The 19,027-nt window shown below is 46.5% G+C and overlaps 1 protein-coding gene across 3 annotated transcripts in view; it reads right to left on the bottom strand.

Moving 5' to 3' along the window:
- Positions 1-1,505: 1,505 nt before the first annotated feature.
- LOC106694479 (zinc finger protein 544) overlaps positions 1,506-19,027 on the bottom strand; it is a 19,632-nt gene continuing 2,110 nt past the window's right edge. The window contains exons 2-5 of one of the 3 annotated variants that reach the window (XM_023744662.1): positions 14,102-14,193; positions 12,729-12,855; positions 11,946-12,032; positions 1,506-1,922 (exon numbers count right to left, since the gene is read on the bottom strand). In XM_023744662.1, the coding sequence (XP_023600430.1) occupies positions 1,828-1,922; positions 11,946-12,032; positions 12,729-12,855; positions 14,102-14,134 (342 nt within the window). In that variant the 5' untranslated portion in view covers positions 14,135-14,193 and the 3' untranslated portion in view covers positions 1,506-1,827. Of the gene's footprint in view, positions 1,923-5,967; positions 10,448-11,945; positions 12,033-12,728; positions 12,856-14,101; positions 14,194-19,027 lie in introns of those variants that run through there. The other 2 variants (XM_014445760.2, XM_023744661.1) reach the window with 2 other exon arrangements.

A 19,027-nucleotide genomic window follows, 5' to 3' on the forward strand; every position in this document is an offset into this window, starting at 1 on the left:
ACCGACTTCCGGCCAATGGGGCCCGAGGCGACTCCGGGATGCGGTGACGCGGGGCGGTGGGGCGACCGGGGCCTGTGTCGCACGGGGAGACGCGGGGGGCGGGGATGGCGTCCCAGCCTCTGGGGTCGGCACCTCTTCTCCGGCGGCTCCCGCCTGCGCCCCCCTCACAACACTCTATACGCCGGGACTGGATGAGCTGGTGTTAAGTCGGGCCTTGGGGGCCCCCTTTTTATCTTTTTAAAAAAAAATGTATTTTTATTAATTTCGGAGAGGAAGAGATAAAAAATCAATGATGAGAGAGAATCATGGATCGGCCGCCTCCTGCACGCCCCCTACTGGGGATCGAGCCTGCAACCCGGGCCTGTGCCCTGACCGGGAATCGAACCCGGGACCCTCCAGCCCGCAGGCCAATGCTCTGCCCACTGAGCAACACCAGTCAGGGCCCCTTTTTATCTTTGGGGTGCCTTGCTGCCTCGGACTCTGAAAATATTTCTACCGCCTGCTGGGTGGGTCGGTTGGTTGGAGCGTCATCCCGCACATGGAAAAGGTTGCGGGTTCGATTTAGGTCAGGGAGAGTGCCTAGGTTGAGGGTTTGATCCCAGTTAGGGCACAATAAGAATCAACAAATGAAAAAAAAAAAAAAGCATCAACCAATGATTGTAGAAGTGGAACAACAAATCCCTCTCTCTCCCTCTCTCTCTCTCTCTCTCTCTCTCTCTCTCTCTCTCAAATAAATCAATAAGCCTGGCAGGTGTTGCTCAGCAGCTGAGAGTTGAGCCTTGAACCTGAGAGGTTCCCAGTTTGACTCCCAGTCAGGGCACATGCCTGGGTTTCAGGCTCCATCCCCAGTAGGGGGCGTCGAAGAGGCAGCAGATAGATGTTTCTCATCAATGTTTCTGTCCCGCTATCCCTTTCCCTCTCCCTCTCTCTAAACAAAGTCAATAAAAGTCGTATTAAAATCAATCAGTAGCCCTGGCCGGTTTGGCTCAGTGGAGAGAGTGTCAGCCTGCGGACTGGAGGATCCCAGGTTCGATTCCAGTCAAGGGCATGTACCTGGGTTTCGGGCACATCCCCAGTGCGGGGCGTGCAGGAGGCAGCTGATCAATGTTTCTCTCTCATTGATATTTCTAACTCTCTATCCTTCTCCCTTCCTCTCTGTAAAAAATCAATAAAGTATATATTAAAAAAAATAATAATCCAGAGCCAAAGAACTCAAATACAAGCAGAAGTATATTTAGAAAGTCACAGAGGTAGAAGTGACAAGTGGAGGAAGTGAGCCAGCCAGGCTGCGTGGACTCAAGCAAAGGCAGGTGACTCGAGGGAATAAGGGGGTGAAGGGAAGGCTCTGGCCTGCTCAAGAGAGAGAGAGCGCCTTAAATTCAATATTATGTTGTTTATTAGGGGTGGGAGAAATGCAGCATGATTTAAAAAAAATATGTTTTATTGATTTTTTTACAGAGAAGAAGAAAGAGGGATAGAGAGAAACATCGATGACAGAGAAGCATGGATCAGCTGCCTCCTGCACACCTCCTACTGGGGATGTGCCCGCAACCTGCAGCATGACTTTTTGATGATGTTCTCTGATCTCAAAACCACAAGATGGAATCATGGCAAGAAACAACATGCACACTGAGGTGTGAGGACAGGTTCCGGAAAACCAGTATGAAGCAGGAACTCTATGACCCGTGTGCTTTCTCCACGTGTGCAGCCAGAGCTGCTGTTTAAGCAGCTTAACAGAACAGGTTCTGTGGCTAATTGTATTCATGTTTGAAGAGGTATGAAACTTACACAAAAAGGGTGAACACGGCAGACTGAGGCTGCACATGTTCAAGGTCCTAAAATGTAAAGTTGGCCCTTGGCTGTCATGCGGGAAGTAGGCTTTGAGTGTTGTCTGTAGGCTGATGCCTCACTGTGCCCAGAATCTGCAAAAAAAAAAAAAAAAAAAAAAGAAAGAAAAGAAAAAAAGTTATTTGCACTGAGCCCCGGCTTTGTCTTGGGGAGTCTGGACTTTGGCACATGCTGAGCAGAAGGTGCCTGCTTGCCTGGTTCCGTGCTGTGTGTGTGACCACCTCAAAGGAGGGCCAGCCATGTTAACCTACACATGATTTCCCCAGACTTTGCATGAATTTTCCTTTACGAAAAACTGTGTATCCTCGGCATATCACCTGCATAAAACTACACATGGGATCCCATGAAATCTGGAAAAAACTCGGGATATGGGGGGTGGTCTTGTGGGTCCCCAATCATCCCACTGCTAGTTGTATCAAAATTATGTTTAGGAGAGAGATACAAGGACATGAGGAGAGGCCATGCTGATGGAGGCAGAGATGGGAGCGAGGCAGCTACAAGCGGAGGATTGCTGAGACGAGGCAAGGGATTCTTTTTTTTTTTAATATATTTTTTTATTGATTTCTGAGGAAGGGAGAGGGAGAGATAGAAACATCAATGATGAGAGAGAATCATTGATTGGTTGCCTTCTGCATGCCCCCTACTGGGGATTAAGCCCGAAACCCAAGCATGTGCCCCTGACTGGAATCAAACCTGGGACCCTTTAGTCCACAGGCAGATGCTCTATACACTGAACCAAACCAGCTAGGGTGAGGCAAGAGATTCTTCTGAGAGCCTTCACAGGGAGCTGCTGACACCCGATCCCAGAATTCTAGTCCCCAGACTGTGACAGAACAAACTTGTTGCGAGGCATCTGATGGTGGAAATTTGCTGTGCAGCCATAGGAAGCGAGCGCAGGGTCCATCAGGGGTCCCATGGTGTGCTGTTCAGTGGGGCTGCCCAGAGAGCAACTGATGAACCTCAGCAGACGGAAACTGGAGATTCCCTGGGGCCAAGGAAGGAGGAAAGCAACCTTAAAGGCATCCACCTGATAAGAAAATTGTAGGTAAAAGACCCCCAGGGATGGAGTATCCCTAAGAAACCCATAAAAATGCCCTCATGAGAAAGACTTAGAACCATCTACAAGGCTCAGAAAGCACAAAACCAACTTATACGCGTGTTATCGGATTAAGAGGGATCCCCTTCCCTTCTCCTCTCCATGTTCTTCCCTGGCAGCATCCCCAGTGGAGTCAGAAACAACAGCCAGAGAGATGGAGGGAGAAGAGGAGGGAGAGGAAGGGAACTGCCTTCCCCTCAGGTGGCTGGCAGGAAGCTGAGGGAGGGAGAGGGGCTGTAATTTTGAATGAAGTTCATGAGTTATTTTGTGGGACTAGAACTAGATACTCTAAGCACCTTAACTAAAAGTGTTTTCCAGGCTGAGTTATCTGAAAATGAACGGAAAGGTCACGAGACAGAAGAATTTCCATTGAAAAAAGGCAAAAATTAAGTTGCTTTATAATAAAACAAAACAAAACATTATGTGTAGGATTATTTTGGTATTTATTTTCAATAGGGGGAACTGGATGTATTTGTTCGGTTACAAGCAGCCCTGCTGCCTGGCTGGCATGGCTCAGTGATTGAGCATCAACCTATGAACCGGGAGCTCTCGATTAGATTCCCGGTCAGGGCACATGCCCTGGTTGTGGGCTCGATCCCCAGTGTGGGGCATGCAGGAGGCAGCCCATCAATGATTCTCTCTCATCACTGAAGATTCTCTCTCCCCCTCTCACTTCCTCTCTGAAATATATAAAAGCAGCCGGCGATAATACAAAATAGGTGTGGTTTCTCTTTTGGGTCTTCTTTTTACCTAAGTTACAACTTCAAGTGAAACCAACAAAAAGGAAACATAAATATACAATTTAAAAAAGTATATTTTTATTGATGTCAGAGAGGGAGAGACACAGGAACATCAGTGATGAGATAGAATCATTATTGGCTGCCCCCGCATGCCCAACACCGGGGATCGAATTCACAACCTGGGCATGTGCCCTGACCAGGAATCAAACCATGACCTCCTGATTCATAGGTCGATGCTCAACCACTGACCCACACTGGCTGGGCATAAATATACAATTTTGAGAATACAAAATGTTTACAAATACAGGGTACAGAAAGTGTCCTCAAACTACGCAAATATCCAGGTACCACCTAAGCCTGCCCAGGTGGACTCTCTGAAGATGGGCCCAGAAACCTGCAATTCCAACACCGTTTTCAGGTGGGTCCTTCACACATTATGAGGATCATTTCAGGTGGAAATGTCTTAGGTTCCCATTTTATTTTTTTTAAAAATATTTTTATTAATTTCAGAGAGGAAGGGAGGAAAGAGAGACAGAAACATCAATGATGACAGAGATCACCGACTGGCTGCCTTCTGCACGCCCCCCACTGGGGATTGAGCCTGCAACCCCAGCATGCGCCCTGGACCGGAATCGAACCCAGGAACCTCCAGTCCACAGGCTGATGCTTTAATCCACTGAGCCAAACCGGCTAGGGCTAGGTTCCCATTTTAAATGAGCCCAGTTCTTGGGTCCTTAAGAGCCTCAGGTTTCTGATTTGTTAAGGGCAGGGCCGGATGCACTCACTGCAGACATAGGCCGTCCTCCCACTTCCTGCACACAGATGTCTCCCTGTGTGATTCCCACTGGGTGTTGCCTCCAGGAGCACATAGCCACAGAGCCTGTGTGGGCTCTCCATTTTGAAGAGGGGACCTCAGACACACATTCTGGGACTCCAGTAGCACCTTCATTGAACAAAGCGACTTTCAGGACTTACTGAGTGGAACCTGCTTAGAGGTCTGGACAAGAATGTCAACATTCCCTTACCCCTGACCGGTTTGGCTCTGTGGATAGAGCGTCGGCCTGCGGACTCAAGGGTCCCAGGTTCGATTCCCGTCTAGGGCATGTGCCTTGGTTGTGGGCACATCCCCAGTGGGGAGTGTGCAGGAGGCAGCTGATCGATGTTTCTCTCTCATCGATGTTTCTAACTCTCTATCCCTCTCCCTTCCTCCCTGTAAAAAATAAATAAAATATATTTAAATAAAGAAAAATAAGAACAACACTCACTTTGCTGAATCTGTTGGGCGGGTCCTTCCTCCCAGGCTCCACCTTCTGAACTGTGTTGGTCGCAGCAGCAGGGCCAACTGTCCCAAGAAGCAAGTCCCCACCAGCCCTGTACAGACCGCCCATCACAAGGTGGTGCCCTATGAACCATGAGGGCTGTTACCTAAAGGATTTTATGAAAGGTACCATCAACTGCCTGAAGGACCTTGGGAAATACACTGAGTAATCGTGGCTATGCCAATTCCCACACGTCTTATTTATTGTTAATCCTCACTTGAGATTATTTTTTTCCCATTGAGAGTGGGAGAAAGAAGGGGAGAAATATCCATCGCTTGCCTCCTACACTGGTCCTGACCAGTGCTGGTGATCGAACCTGTAACCCAGGTACGTGCCCTTGACCAAGAATCAAACCCAAGACCCTCTGGGGTATAGGCCAACACTGAGCCACACTGGTTAGGACCACACACTTGTCTTTCCTCTTCAGACGGATCCTGCCTAGTTGTCCCAGGATACCAACCCCCTCTCAGGCCCACAGTGACTTCCTGATAAGGCTTCTGCAGTATCAAGTCTTAAAAACATAGCCCAGTCCTAACTGGTTTGGCTCAGTGGATAGAGTGTCAGCCTGCAGACTCAAGGGTCCCAGGTTCAATTCCGGTCAGGGGCATGTACCTGGGTTGCGGGCACATCCCCAATAGGGAGTGTGCAGGAGGCAGCTGATCGATGTTTCTCTCTCATGGATGTTTCTCTCTATCCCTCTCCCTTCCTCTCTGTAAAAATCAATAAAATATATTAAAAACAACAACAACAAAAAACAGCCCATCCAGTGTGTCTCAATGGTTGAGCATCAATCTATGTACCAGGAAGTCAGGATTCAATTTCAGGTTGGGGCACATGCCTGGGTTGTGGGCTCCATCCCTAGTGTGGGGACTGCAGGAGGAAGCTGATCAGTGATTCTCTCTCATCATTGATGTTTGTTTCTCCTTTCCTCTCTGAAATCAATAAAAACAAACCAACAAACAAATAACATTAACCCATTTTAATCCCAGTGACTTCTAAGAAGCCAAGGAGACTTTCTGTCCTACTCAACCTACTATCATGAGCCAAACAGGAGAGTCTGATGTATTTTCCTCTCACTCCTGCTGTTTAAATTGCCAATTTACTTTTACAACAATAGTGAATCAAAAAAGGGAAAGTGTACATAATCCCACAAATCAATTGCAATTGTCCTCATGTACATTGTTTTGCTCACCTATAGGTACATATATGAAGTTACTCGAATAAGAAGTGTGCCAGGGAAGGAAAGACAGGCTTAAAGTGGAAAGCAACAGTCTCCTGCTCCACCCTACCCAACAGTCACATTCCACCAACTACTTTTAACTGTTTTTATTCCAGTTCCTAAATAAGGCTATGTCTGTAACTCTGATCTTTCATGGCTTATTCACTTTACTGCCTTCCTTCTCTGATAAGGAATTAAGATTTTACTTAGTTCTGTGATCCTCTTTTTGATTCTAATTTTTGTCCTATCACTGTTTCATGTTCTAATTTTGGCCTCCTAAGCAATCTATTCTATTTAAAAGCTAACTTCCTAAGATGAGGATACAGAGAAACTCCCCTACACCCCACCCCTAAATTCGCCATTACACCTCTGAGTTTCTTTGTAAAATGCAAAACCAGCACCTACTGTTTATACTATAGTTATAAAAATAGTGTTTAGTGAAGGGCCAAGCAAAACAATCTGAGTATATTTCTCCCTCTTTTATTCCAATCTCATGAGTCTTCTGCCTTTTCTAGGATGAAATATTAACATCACAGTCAAATGAAGACTCCTTTCTAAAGTCTGGCTCACACCTGGACAACTGTCTTGTATATTTGTTTCTTTTTAACAATTTGTTTACCCTAAAGTTCTGATACACACCTGCTTCTCCCCCACCTTTAGAACACTTTTAAAAAAAATTCCTTTTCTTAGTTTCAAACTTATACTCTCCAGGAGTTTCTGCAATGTTTTTTTGACTACAGTATTGTCAATTTCTCATGCTACAGGGATCCCACTAATCCTGGACAGTATTTGGTATGATCTTAAGATTTTCTTTCAGCTCTGCAGGGGTTTCCTTTTCTTCTCCAACTTTTTTTTTTTTAAGCAAATTATAGTGTATTTTTGTTCTCATAACTCTTTAAGAGTTATCTTAGACTTATTTTCATTTGCAATTATTTCTTGGCTCAATCTCCATTTTAAATGTTTGATTCCCCGAGTATCTGTTCTTTTTTAAAAAAATCTATTTTTCCTTTCACATGGAAAGCTTTCAAGTCTCTTGCTCCCTACTTTCCATCTACATTGAAGAGACTATCTGAAAAAACATGGGAGCCTCCATAGATGGGGAGGGAAGCTAGTTTAATGGCAAGATTTGCTTTGAAGGGAGTAGGGCCAGAACTAGGTATTAGGATGAAGGTAACTGAGATGCCAAGAAAAGGTAGCCCTTGTTCTAGAGCATAATTCACCAATCTCCTAGTCTCCAGACGAATTTTTTTTTTTGGGGGGGGGGATACCTCATTTAATCCCTATTTTATTTTGCTCACCCACAGGCAGATAATGAAAAACAAGAAGGGGGAGGAAACCGGGGAATTTCACCAACAGACCATCAGTTAACCCTGCTTTTCTGCCCCAACTGTTGGTCTGAAACTCTGTCAAGGGGCTGAGACCTCCAGTGCCATAGCCCTCTCTTCATGGTCCTGGTTTTAGCCTTTTCCACTCTGCATCTCCAGGTGATAGTCTCCCACTTGCTTTCACTTTGCTCAAATCTGCAGTAATGGCCTCTCCACTTTACCATTATTGATATACACTTCAGCCCTTTTTGGGGGGAACAAATCTTCCAATACCTTATCATTTCTAGGAATGTATTATAGGGATAACATCTGATTAAGTTTGGGTGGTTGTTTGCAATAAAATGATAATCTGATGGGCACAGTTCCATTCTGAATTTCCTATTTCCTGCTAAAAGCTTTGAAAGCTTTCCATCGGTTGTCATGTTCATACCCCCTCACCTAAATGTATACGTACACACATTTTAGTGCACATACAAGTCACTTGTGCTGGTTTGGGAAATGACAGGCTCTTGGGTTTTATTGATAGAGATCCTGACTTCGTAATTCAGGGTAAGCTTGGTAATCTGCAGTTTCAATGTACACACCAAGCAATTCTGGTGCATGCGGTCGTCTGATGTCTAGAAAAGAAGTTCTGGCCTTGAGCTCTTCCATCTTAAATACTCATAGGGTTTCTCTCCCCCGAGTTTTCTGATATTGAATAAGGGATTTATAATAATTGAAAGCCTTCTCACATTCATTACACTTTTAGGGTTTCTCTCTAGTATGAAAAGGCCTTTTCATAGTGTTTACGTTTATAGGGTTTCATGCCAGTGTGTTCTCTGGTGCATAATGAGATCTCTATTTGAGACCTTTTGTACAATGACTGTATTAATAAGGTTTCTTCCCTCTAGAATGAATTTGCAGATACACAAGCTGTGATCACTGATAAAAAGTTTTCCCACAGTGGTTACATTCATAGGGCTTCTCTCCAGTGAGAATCCTTTTATGTGCAACAAAGATAGAGTTACAGCAGGATTTTCCCCAATGAGCACACAAATATGGTTTCTCTCCAGTGTGAATTCACTGATGCCTGGTAAGGTGACTGCGCCATAAAGAACTTTTTCACAATGATTACATTCATTCATGGGGTTTCTCGACCATGTGGGTCTTCTCATGTTTTTTAAGAGCTAAACGACCACTGAAGGCTTTAACACACATGGTACACTGATAGGGCTTCTCTCCAGTGTGTGTTCTCTGATGCACAATGAGGAGATATCTCTGGCTGAAGGCTTTAACACAAATTTTACACTTATAGGGCTTCTCTCCAGTGTGTGTTCTCTGATGAACAATGAGGCCAGATCTCTGGCAGAAAGCTTTCCCACAATGACTGCATTCGTAAGGTTTCTCTCCAGTATGGGTTCGCTTGTGCACGACAAGCTGTGACTGTTGCCGAAAAGATTTCCCACACTGGTCGCAGTGGTAGGGCTTCTCGCCAGTGTGTGTTCTCTCATGTTTTCTAAGAGATGACCCATCACTGAAGGCTTTCCCGCAGTCAATACACTCATAAGGCTTTTCTCCAGTGTGTGTTCTCTGATGCAGAATGAGGTGAGACCTCCATTTGAAAACTTTCCCACAATGATTGCATTCATAAAATTTCTTCTCTCCAGCATGAGTTCGCAGATGCGCACGAAGTTGTTTTCGCTCCCAAAAAGATTTCCCACAGTGGTTACACTCGTACGGTTTCTCTCCACTGTGAATCCGTTTATGTGCAACAAAGTCAGAGCTACGGCTGAAGGAGTTTCCACAGTGAGTACACAAGTACGGTTTCCCTCCACTATGAATTCTCTGATGCCTAGTAAGGTGACGCTGCCGGTTAAGGAACTTTTCACAATCATTACAATTATGGTGTTTCTCACCTGTGTGGGTTCTCTCGTGTTTTATAAGAGCTGACTGACCCCTAAAGGTTTTCACACACAGGTGACACTGATAAGGCTTCTCTGCAGTGTGCGTTCTCTGATGCGAAACGAGGAGATACCTCCATTTGAAAGCTTTTCCACAATGACTGCAGGCATATGGCTTCTGTCCAGTGTGTGTCCTCTGGTATGCAAGCTCAGAGCAACAGCTGCGGGATTTTCCACGTAGATTACATGCACGTGGCTTCTTTCTGGTCTGGATGATGTCACCGTCATGAACAGATGAGGCCGCGCAGAAGGCACCATAGTCCTCCTCACATCCAGGATCACCGACCATCATTTCAATTTGTACAACGCGTTTGTCACATGTGTACTGACTTTCTCCAAAATGCACTGGCTTGTTTTCATTCAGGGACATGCTGTGCTTAACATTTCCATTGTCCTTACAATCATCTCTGTTCTCTACTGAAAAACTTCTATTATGGAAACGCACAGATGTGCCATAGTGGATGGAGTCACTGTCGATAGTATAATCATAAGGCTTATTATTTCCCGTTTTATCATTTACAAGTTTATTCAAGTGAACGCTCTGAGAGAAGGCCCTGGCACTTTCAAGATTTTCACAGGGCTGCAGATGGGCACCACCTTTCTGATGATTAACGAAAACTGAATTCTGTTTCAACTCTTGAAACTGTGAGTCAAGCTTGTGCAAATGTGTTCTTGCAGGTGATGTCAGAGGTAGAAGGCTTTCACTCAGATAACTTCCGCCAAGGTCATGCTCACAGTGTTCCACTTTAGCAAACACATTCTCCGCTGAGGTAGGTACAATCTGACTCAAAGATTCCTCCTGGTGCTCCGCTGGCTGGTCCCTCCAATCCTGTGTTTTTCCTACTGACACAGACCAGGGGCCCTCTACACAGCGTTTCATTTCCACATGGAAGGATGGTTCTTCCACACCAATATCCTCTTCAGAACCGGACTCTTTCTTTTCAAGTGAAGTCTTCCACTCTGAAAGAAATCCAAAATGCCTGAATTACTGCAAAAGCCTCAGATGGGAAGGAGAACGAAGGAAAACACCAAGTATGAGAGGTGTCTCTGGGTTTGTTTAGAGTCCATGAACTATAATTCCATGCAGGATGTAAAAGAGTGGGATGGACCAGCAAATAGGAAATCAGTGAAGAAGCACAAAAAACAAGCAAAGATAATGAAGAGTTAAATGAAGAGAGCTGATACCCAAAGAGGGAGTAGGGAAATAAGAATAAGCACGAGCCCTACCTAGCTGGTTTGGCTCAGTGGATAGAGCGTCGGTCTGCAGACTGAAGGGTCCTGGGTTCGATTCCGGTAAAGGGAACATGCCTGGGTTGCAGCCTCAATCCCCAGTGGGGGGCATGCAGGAGGCAGCCAATCAATGATTCTCTCTCATCATTGATGTTTCTATCTCTCCCTCTCTCCTTCTTCCTTCCTCTCTGAAATCAATAAAGATATATATATCTTTATTGATTTCATATATATATGAATAAGCACGAGAATGTAAGTATTTCTTTTTAAAATATATTTTATTGATTTTTTGACAGAGAGGGAGAGGGATAGAGAGTTAGAAACATCAATGAGAGAGAAACATCAATCAGCTGCCTCCTGCACACCCTCTACTAGGGATGTGCCCGCAACCAAGTACATGTCCTTGACTGGAATCGAACCTGGGACCCTTCAGTCCACAGGCCGACACTCTATCCACTGAGCCAAACTGGTCAGGGCGAGAATGTATAGAAGGAACTGATCTGAGGATATGTGGTCCTCAATAAGCACAAAAGATATTGATGCCCAGTTGCTGGGACCTGTGAATATGGTACCTTATTTATTTTTTCAATATGTTTTTAATTAATTAATCCCGACATGAGGATATTTTTCCATTGATTTTTTTAGAGCAAGTGGAAGAGAGAGGGAAAGACAGAAACATTGATGTAAGAGAAACACATTGATTGGTTGCCTTCTGCACGAGTCCGGAACAGGGCCCAGGCCAGGGAGGAATCTGCAACCAAGGTACATGCCCTTGACCAGAATTGAACCTAAGACCCTTCAGTTGGCAGGCTGACGCACTATCCACTGAGCCAAACTGTCTAGGGCTCAAATATGTTTTTATTGATTTCAGAGAGAGGAAGGGAGAGGAAGAGAGGGACAGAAAGATAACTGATGAGAGAGAAACTGAAAGGAGACCCGAGGACTGCTTCCTCAGGTGGAAGTTATGATGAGGGGCTGGTGAAAAAGATGTCAGGAGGACCTGGGAACAAGACAAGGTGCTGAAGGGTAAAGAAGAAAGGGAAAATGGGAACAGAAACAAACCCAGGCCTGAGAAATGTGCAGACGACAGTAGTGAGTGTTCTTGCTGGGCTGGACCCGTGGATGATGACATGGCTGTCTTGCTGGACATGAGGCAGCAGAGAACGCCGAGGAAGCTCCTGCAAATGGCCTCCCTCCTCCTCTGCCCAAGTTAACTAAATGCTCTCACCTCCGGGAGGCGGTTCCTGCTCCGCCCTCCATGGACCAGCACCTCGCTCCAGGCGGGAGATCACATCCACAGTGGGGAGCAGAAGTCCTGGTCAATAGGGAAGAACACAGTTCTTGATGCTCTGCTTCCAGAGAAAGAGATTGTGTCCCCAGGCCCAGCCCTCTCCCCTGGGGTCAGACAGGGATGGACTAGGAGGGCCCGGGAGCCATTCCTAGGAAATAAGTCACAAACATGCAGTGGAGGCTGACTGAACAGCAATACCCAGGATCTGCATCTAAAAGGGACTCACTTCTGTCCTGGTATAGGGTTAGCTCTTAAAGGCACCAGAGGACAATTTAAGATGAAGGAAAAACGAACAAACAAACAGAAATATATATATATATTCATTCTGTAATTTTACAAAATACAAGGTGTTCTAGCAGAATAACTGAATAGACAGTCCAGAAATATAAGTTTCCTCCTAAGACAAAGGATTATCAGGTCTTTATAATAGAGTTTCTCTTTACTATAAAGAAGGACAGTTATCTGTGGACCTTACTAAAGTGTAGGTTCTATTATTTGCAAGCACACACACACACACACACGCACACACACACACACACGCACACACACGTGCGCGCGCACACACACGCACGCACACACGCGCACGCACACGCGCGCACGCACGCGCACACACACAGTGACCCACGCGGGGTGCTTCACCCCAGCACAAGCACACCCTTGGAGTCAGAGCTCGGAGTCCTGGGGGCAGAAAGCCCATGCGATGGGCAGAGCCCAACTTACCCAGAGAGACAAGGTGGTCACACGTCTCCAGAGTCACGTCGCGGTACAGTGTCCTCTGGACCAGGTCCAGCCGCCCCCACTCCTCACGTGTGAAGCTCACCAGCACATCCGTGAAGCTCACCGGTAGCTGAAACATCGCCTGTGTTACCATGGGGCCCTGCCTCCCGACAGGAAGGCTGAGGAGGGCAGGACAGCGAAGGGAGGGAGGTGGTGTGGGATGGAGAAGGTGTCCAGAGCATCACAGGGTTCCCGCCTCTGGGCGGTGCTCTGAGCAGACACCAACGCAGTCCACAGTGTCTTCACTTCTGAGGGCCTGTCTGCTGCTGGTCACACCAGTGATTCTGACTTTCTGTCCCAGGAAACAGTGGGAACCCCACTCTCTACTTTCCCACAAAATCACAGATTTAAAGGAACTCAAAGAGGATGTTCAAAATCGTAGATGAGCAAAACACAGCCCGGCAGACAGGCCAAGACTGTGTGTGCTTTCAGGTTAATGCCATGAGCTAAATTGTTCTCCCCCAAATTCACATGTTGAAGTCCTACCCCACCATGTGACTGCATCTGGGGAGAGGGCCTTTATGAAAATAATGTTAATGGGGGTTCTACGGGCAGAGCCCTAATGCAGTGGGATTGGTGCCCTCAAAAGGAGACCACCAGAGACTTCTTTCTCCACCATTGAGGACACAGAGAATTAGCAAGTGAGGAAGAGGGTCATCAGGAAACCAACTGTGCTGGCTCTTGGTCTCAGACTGTTAGGTTTCAGAACCATGAGAAAATGAATGTTGCCTGAGCCACACAGTCCGTGCTATTTTGTTATAGCACCTGCAGTAGACCTAATACTGCTAAAAATGGGTTTTATGTTTTTTTTCAAAGGCCATGTACAGAAAGAACATGGGGGAGAGAGCATATGTGGCCTGTAGAGCCTGAGGCAGTTCCCACCACCTGGTCCTTTACAGAAAACACTGGCAGAGCAGGCGTTCAAGGAAGGCTGGCAGGTGAGGGGTCATGCACCCTGGCCCTGGGTGCCAGGCCTGATGTGGCATCTCAGCTTCACAACTGAGTAGCTGGATTCCTGGGTGAGTCCCTGAACTTCTGAGGTGTGAGCTGCCCTGATGTGACCATGAAGGCAGCATCCCACTCTGGACACGAGGGAAAGAGACCTGGCCCAGGGCACCAGGTACCAGGTACAGGGGGCCCCAGGAACCCCTGGCTCACCCACACAGGGAAGGAGCTGAATCTGCAGGGAGCCCGGGGGTCTCACCCAAAGGTATAAGGCAGCATCATGGCTCCTGGGGAGGCGAGTGCTATATTCCTGGACCCACTTTACAGCTGAGGAGACAGAGAGGCAAACATAGCCAAGGTCTCTAACTCACCTGGGATGGGACTGGCTGAGCACACACTTCCATTTCCTCTTCAGACCTGAAGAAGCCGTCTCAGAGGGGGCAGCTGTCCTCAGGGGGCAGTGCTAGTGGCGGAGGCACAATCAGGGAGTCAGCCCTTCCTCAGGACCCCCACACCCTCGAGCCCACCCCATCCCCAAAAAGGAGAGGAATGTTCCAGCTGAGGGGCATTGCCTTTGGGTATGAGGAGCAGGAAGGCAGGACTCTGAGGAAAGCCATGCCGGTTTTCCAGTGGGGAAGCGGGTCCAGCCTGCTCAGGTCTGGGCTGGGGATGGTCCTGAGCTGCCCCCAGGCTAAAGGTAAATGCTCAGGCACGTGCTGTGGTGTCTTAACTGTGATCTCACAGATACAGTTTTCCCTCAACATACAAACAAACAGACCATTTTTTTCCTGTCATTTCAAGAGAATGAATGGGAGAGGTAAAGGCAGGGTGTCAAAGCAATTGTATAATTTTTAATTATTGCAATGAGCCTGGTCGGTGTGGCTCAGTGGTTAAGTGTCTACCTACAAACCAGGAGGTCGCGGTTTGATTCCTGGTGAGGGCATACGCCTGGGTTGTGAGCTCGATCCCCAGTAGGGGGCGTGCAGGAGACAGCCGAGATGTTTCTATCTCCCTTCATCTCTGAAATCAATTAAAAATATATATAAAATATTCCAATGAAACATCTAATGGTTTCAAAAAAAAGAAAAGAAAACCTGTAAGTTCTCAAACAACAGTGAAACATGACCTGGTTTCAAGCAATGTTTTTGCACAATTTAAAATATTACAAGGAAACATCTGCCAGTTTCAAAATATGTGTGTGGGGGATGGTGACAAGGAGGGTATGAGAATCCCCAGGACAGCAAAGGACACTATGAAAGCGGGGTATCGTCCCTCATGCACCCTCCCTCAAGACATTCTGGAGGTACCAAAATGCTGCCCCACTGCCTGGGCCAGAATAAGAGAATAGACAGTCCAGAAATAAAACCTCGCTTATATGGTCAATCCATGACAAACAAGGCAGGGATATACAAAAGGCTAAGACAGTCCCTTCAAGAAATGGTGATGGGGAAAACTAAACAGATAGATGAAGAAAAATGAAATTAGGCCACTTTCTAACTCCATATGCAAAAATAAACTCACACTGGATTAAAGACTTAAATGAAAAAAAAAAAAAGGAAAAAACTTTTTGACACTGGTCTTACCAATAATTTTTATTTATTTAATTTTTAAAAATCCTCACTAAAGGATATATTCATTGATCTTAGAGAAAAAGAGACACACACACACACACACAGAGAAATGGATGTGAGAGAAACTTCATCAGTTGCCTTCTATAAATGCCCCAAGCAGGGATCGAATCCGCAACCAGCCAGGTCCTATCAATCATTTTTAAAAATTATATATAAACATTTAATTTCAGAGAGGAAGGGAGAGGGAGAGAGAGATGGAAACATCAATGATGAGAGAGAATCATTGATTGGCTGCCTCCTGCACGTCCCCCACTGGGGATCGAGCCCAAAACCCAGGCATGTGATCGGAATTGAACCCGGGACCCTTCAGTCCACAGGCTGACGCTCTATCCACTAAGCCAAACCAGCTAGGGCCTACCAATCAGTTTTAGATATTGTGTCCTAGGGCAAGGGAAACAGAAGCAAAAATAAACAAATGGAAGTATATTAAACTATAAAGCTTTTGTGCTGAAAGGAAACCATCAACAAAACAAAAAGGCAACTTATGAATGGGAGAAGACATTTGTAAAAGATTTATCTGATAAGGGGTTACTATCCTATATACTAGTATATAAAGAACTCACACAGCTCAACATAAAAATACGCAGAGCCCTGGCTGGTGTGGCTCACTTGGTTTGTGTGGCTCATTTGGTTTTGTTCCAAAAGGAACCCTAGGGCCCTGGTGGTGAGCATGCAGAAAAGTGTGGAGTTACCTCAAGAAATTTAAAATGGAGCCGTCTTACGACCCAATGATTCCCTTTGGGAAATTTATCCCAAGAAACCTGAAACACTAATTTGAAAGAATGTATCCACCCTTAAGGTTCACTGCAGTATTATTTACAATAACCAAGATATGGAAGCAACCCAAGTGTCCATCAATAGATGAGTGGATTAAAAAATTGTGGCACATATGTATCTACAAATAGAATATTACTTGGCTATGAAAAAGAATGAAATTTGGTCATTTGTGACAGCATGGATGGACCTAGAGTGTATTATGCTAAGTAAACTAAGTCAGAAAACTAAAAACTGTATAATTTCACTTACACGCAGAATCTAAAACATAAACAAAATAGAAACAAACTCACAGATACAGAGATAAACTGATGGTTGCCAGATAGGTGGAGGGGTGGACGAGAAGGTCAAGGGGATTAAGAAGTACCATCTGCCGATTATAAAAATAATCCCACGGATTGTAAAGTACAGCCTAGGGAATACAGTCACTGATATCCTAATAACTGTGAATGGTGCCAGGTACCAGACTTACCAAGAAAAGCACAAGGTACCTAAATGTCTAATCACTATGTGTACACCTGAATCTAATAGTGTACGTCAACTATAATTAAAACATACTTTTTTTAAAAAAATAAAAAGCTTGAGTAAAAATTCACCAAGGCCTGGTGACTGGGGAGCCAGCAGCCATGATCCTGAGCACACTGTCACCCTGGCTCTCAGCTTGCCCCCCCCAGCACACCCCTGCCCGGCCCACTGCCCCCGGCTCTTTCTTGTCATTCTCCACCAGGACCCACCTCTCAGCCCCTCTCACCTGGGTGCCCTGCCCCATCTGCCTCGTGCTACTGGATGCTTCTCTCTGCCTTCCCCTGCTGGTGTCTACGTTCTGGGTGGTATGAGACTGCAAGGACAATGACATCCAATCCATCTCCACCCCTTACAACTGCAAGGTCTGGCTCTCGCTCCCCCTTCCGGCCCCTCTCACCATTATCTCTTCTCTGCAGACAAACTTCTTAAAAAATATATATAACTTTTTTATTTCAGAGAGGAAGGGAGAGGGAGAGAGAAACATCAACGATGAGAGAGAATCATTGATTAGCTGCCTCCCGCATGCCCCACACCGGGGATCGTGCCCTGACAGGGAATCGAACGGTGACCTCTTGGTTCTTAGGTGGACACTCAACTGCTGTTAAACCTCACCCGAGGATATTTTTCCAGTGATCTTTTGGAGAGAGTGGAAGACAGAGAGAAACATCCATGGGAGAGAAACACTTCGACTGGCTGCCTCCTGCACGTGCCCCAACCAGGGCCGGGGCCAGGGCCAGGGCGGAGCCTGAAACCAAGGTACGGGCCCTTGACCAGAATTGAACCCAGGGTCCTTTGATCCCCAGGCCGATGGTCTATTCACTGAGCCAAGTTGGCTAGGGCCCTTCTCTGCAGACAAACTTCTCAATTCATTCCAATCAGTGATCGGGGACTCCTCCAAGTCCACACCAGCCTAAGTGGCTCCTAGCCAACTGCTCAGGGGAGGTTCTCCTTCTGTTTAAGCCCCACCCTCGCCACCACGCTCCTGCTCCTCACAGCCGAGTGACCAACACCCTCAGTCTCTCTTCCTCTCCCTGCCCACCCTCACCCTGCCCTCTCACTGATGCACACTCACAGGGACACCACACCCAGGAAGGCTGCCCACAGCTCTAGGTGATACTGTCTTGTTGTGACACTCTAGCCCAGCGGTTCTCTAAGACCATCGGAAAACACATATATACTTACATATTGTTTTTGTGATTAATCACTATGCTTTAATTATGTTCCATTTGTAACAATGAAATTAGGGGTCACCACAACATGAGGAGCTGTATGAAAGGGTCGCAATCTCCTACTGCCTACCCACCTCCACCCTCTGATCCTCTCCTTCCCTGTCTGGGAGCACCCACTCTGCAGTCAGACTGCTTGCCTTTTTTTTTTTTTTTTAAAGAAGTTTATTGGTTTTTGAAAGGAAAGGAGAGGGAGAGAGACAAACATCAATGTGAGAGTGGAACACGGATTGGCTGCCTCCTGCACAGCTCCTGCCGGGGATCGGGCCAACAACCTGGGCATGAGCCTTGACCAGGAATCAAACCAGCAACCGCATGGTGCACAGGATGACACCCAACTCACTGAGCCACACTGGCCAGGGCCAGACGGTCTGCATTCAAGGTCCCAGCTCTACCACTGCCTCGGTAGGACTCCAGCAGACGTTAACCCCTCTGGGCCTGTTTCCTCATCTGCAGACTTCCGGAAGAACAGCAGGTCCTGCCTCATGGTGCTGCTGTGAGAAATGAGTTGAACCCTGTGCTGACACCAGTATGGGCGCAGCACATTGTAGCTGGTCAAGTGGAATGAAGTTAACTATTAGAGGACGTTCTGCCAGGAAAAGGCGGGAGCCTGCAAGCAGGCCACGTCAGAACAAAGTCTTGCACGCGAAACTTATTGTTCAAAGGCAGAACTTTCCTTGAGGTGATAAACAGTCCATGAGGGCATGGAAAGCCAGGGAGGGTACACTGCTGCAGGTGGAAAGGGTCTTTGTATAACATAGGAAATTGATAGTGTAATGTATAACTTAGCTCAGATGATCTCATAAGCATGCCTGCTAGTCACTGTCACTTGCTGTGCTCCATTGTTATTTGCTGTACTCCCCAAATAAAAGCCATGAGAGCTTTGGGGGCTTGGCTACTCGCCTGAGCGAGCGGTAGCCCTCTGCTTCTCTGTATCCTGCACGCCAAGCTCATCTCAGCGTCATTCATATCAATTACACACAAACATGAAAGTCTCCTTCCGTATCGCAGGCTGGACCCGGGAAGGGTCTGGCTGGGACCCTGTAGGACGGGGGAGAGCTCCTTTCTTTACTTTCATTTCTCTTTCCCTGATATGGGGTGGGGTTTCAGGGCTGCCCAGGCTCCCGACACGCCATTCCCT

The sequence above is a fragment of the Myotis lucifugus genome, unplaced genomic scaffold (assembly GCF_000147115.1).
Source record: "Myotis lucifugus unplaced genomic scaffold, Myoluc2.0 scaffold_482, whole genome shotgun sequence".
In the NCBI taxonomy this organism is placed as follows: Eukaryota; Metazoa; Chordata; class Mammalia; order Chiroptera; family Vespertilionidae; genus Myotis; species Myotis lucifugus.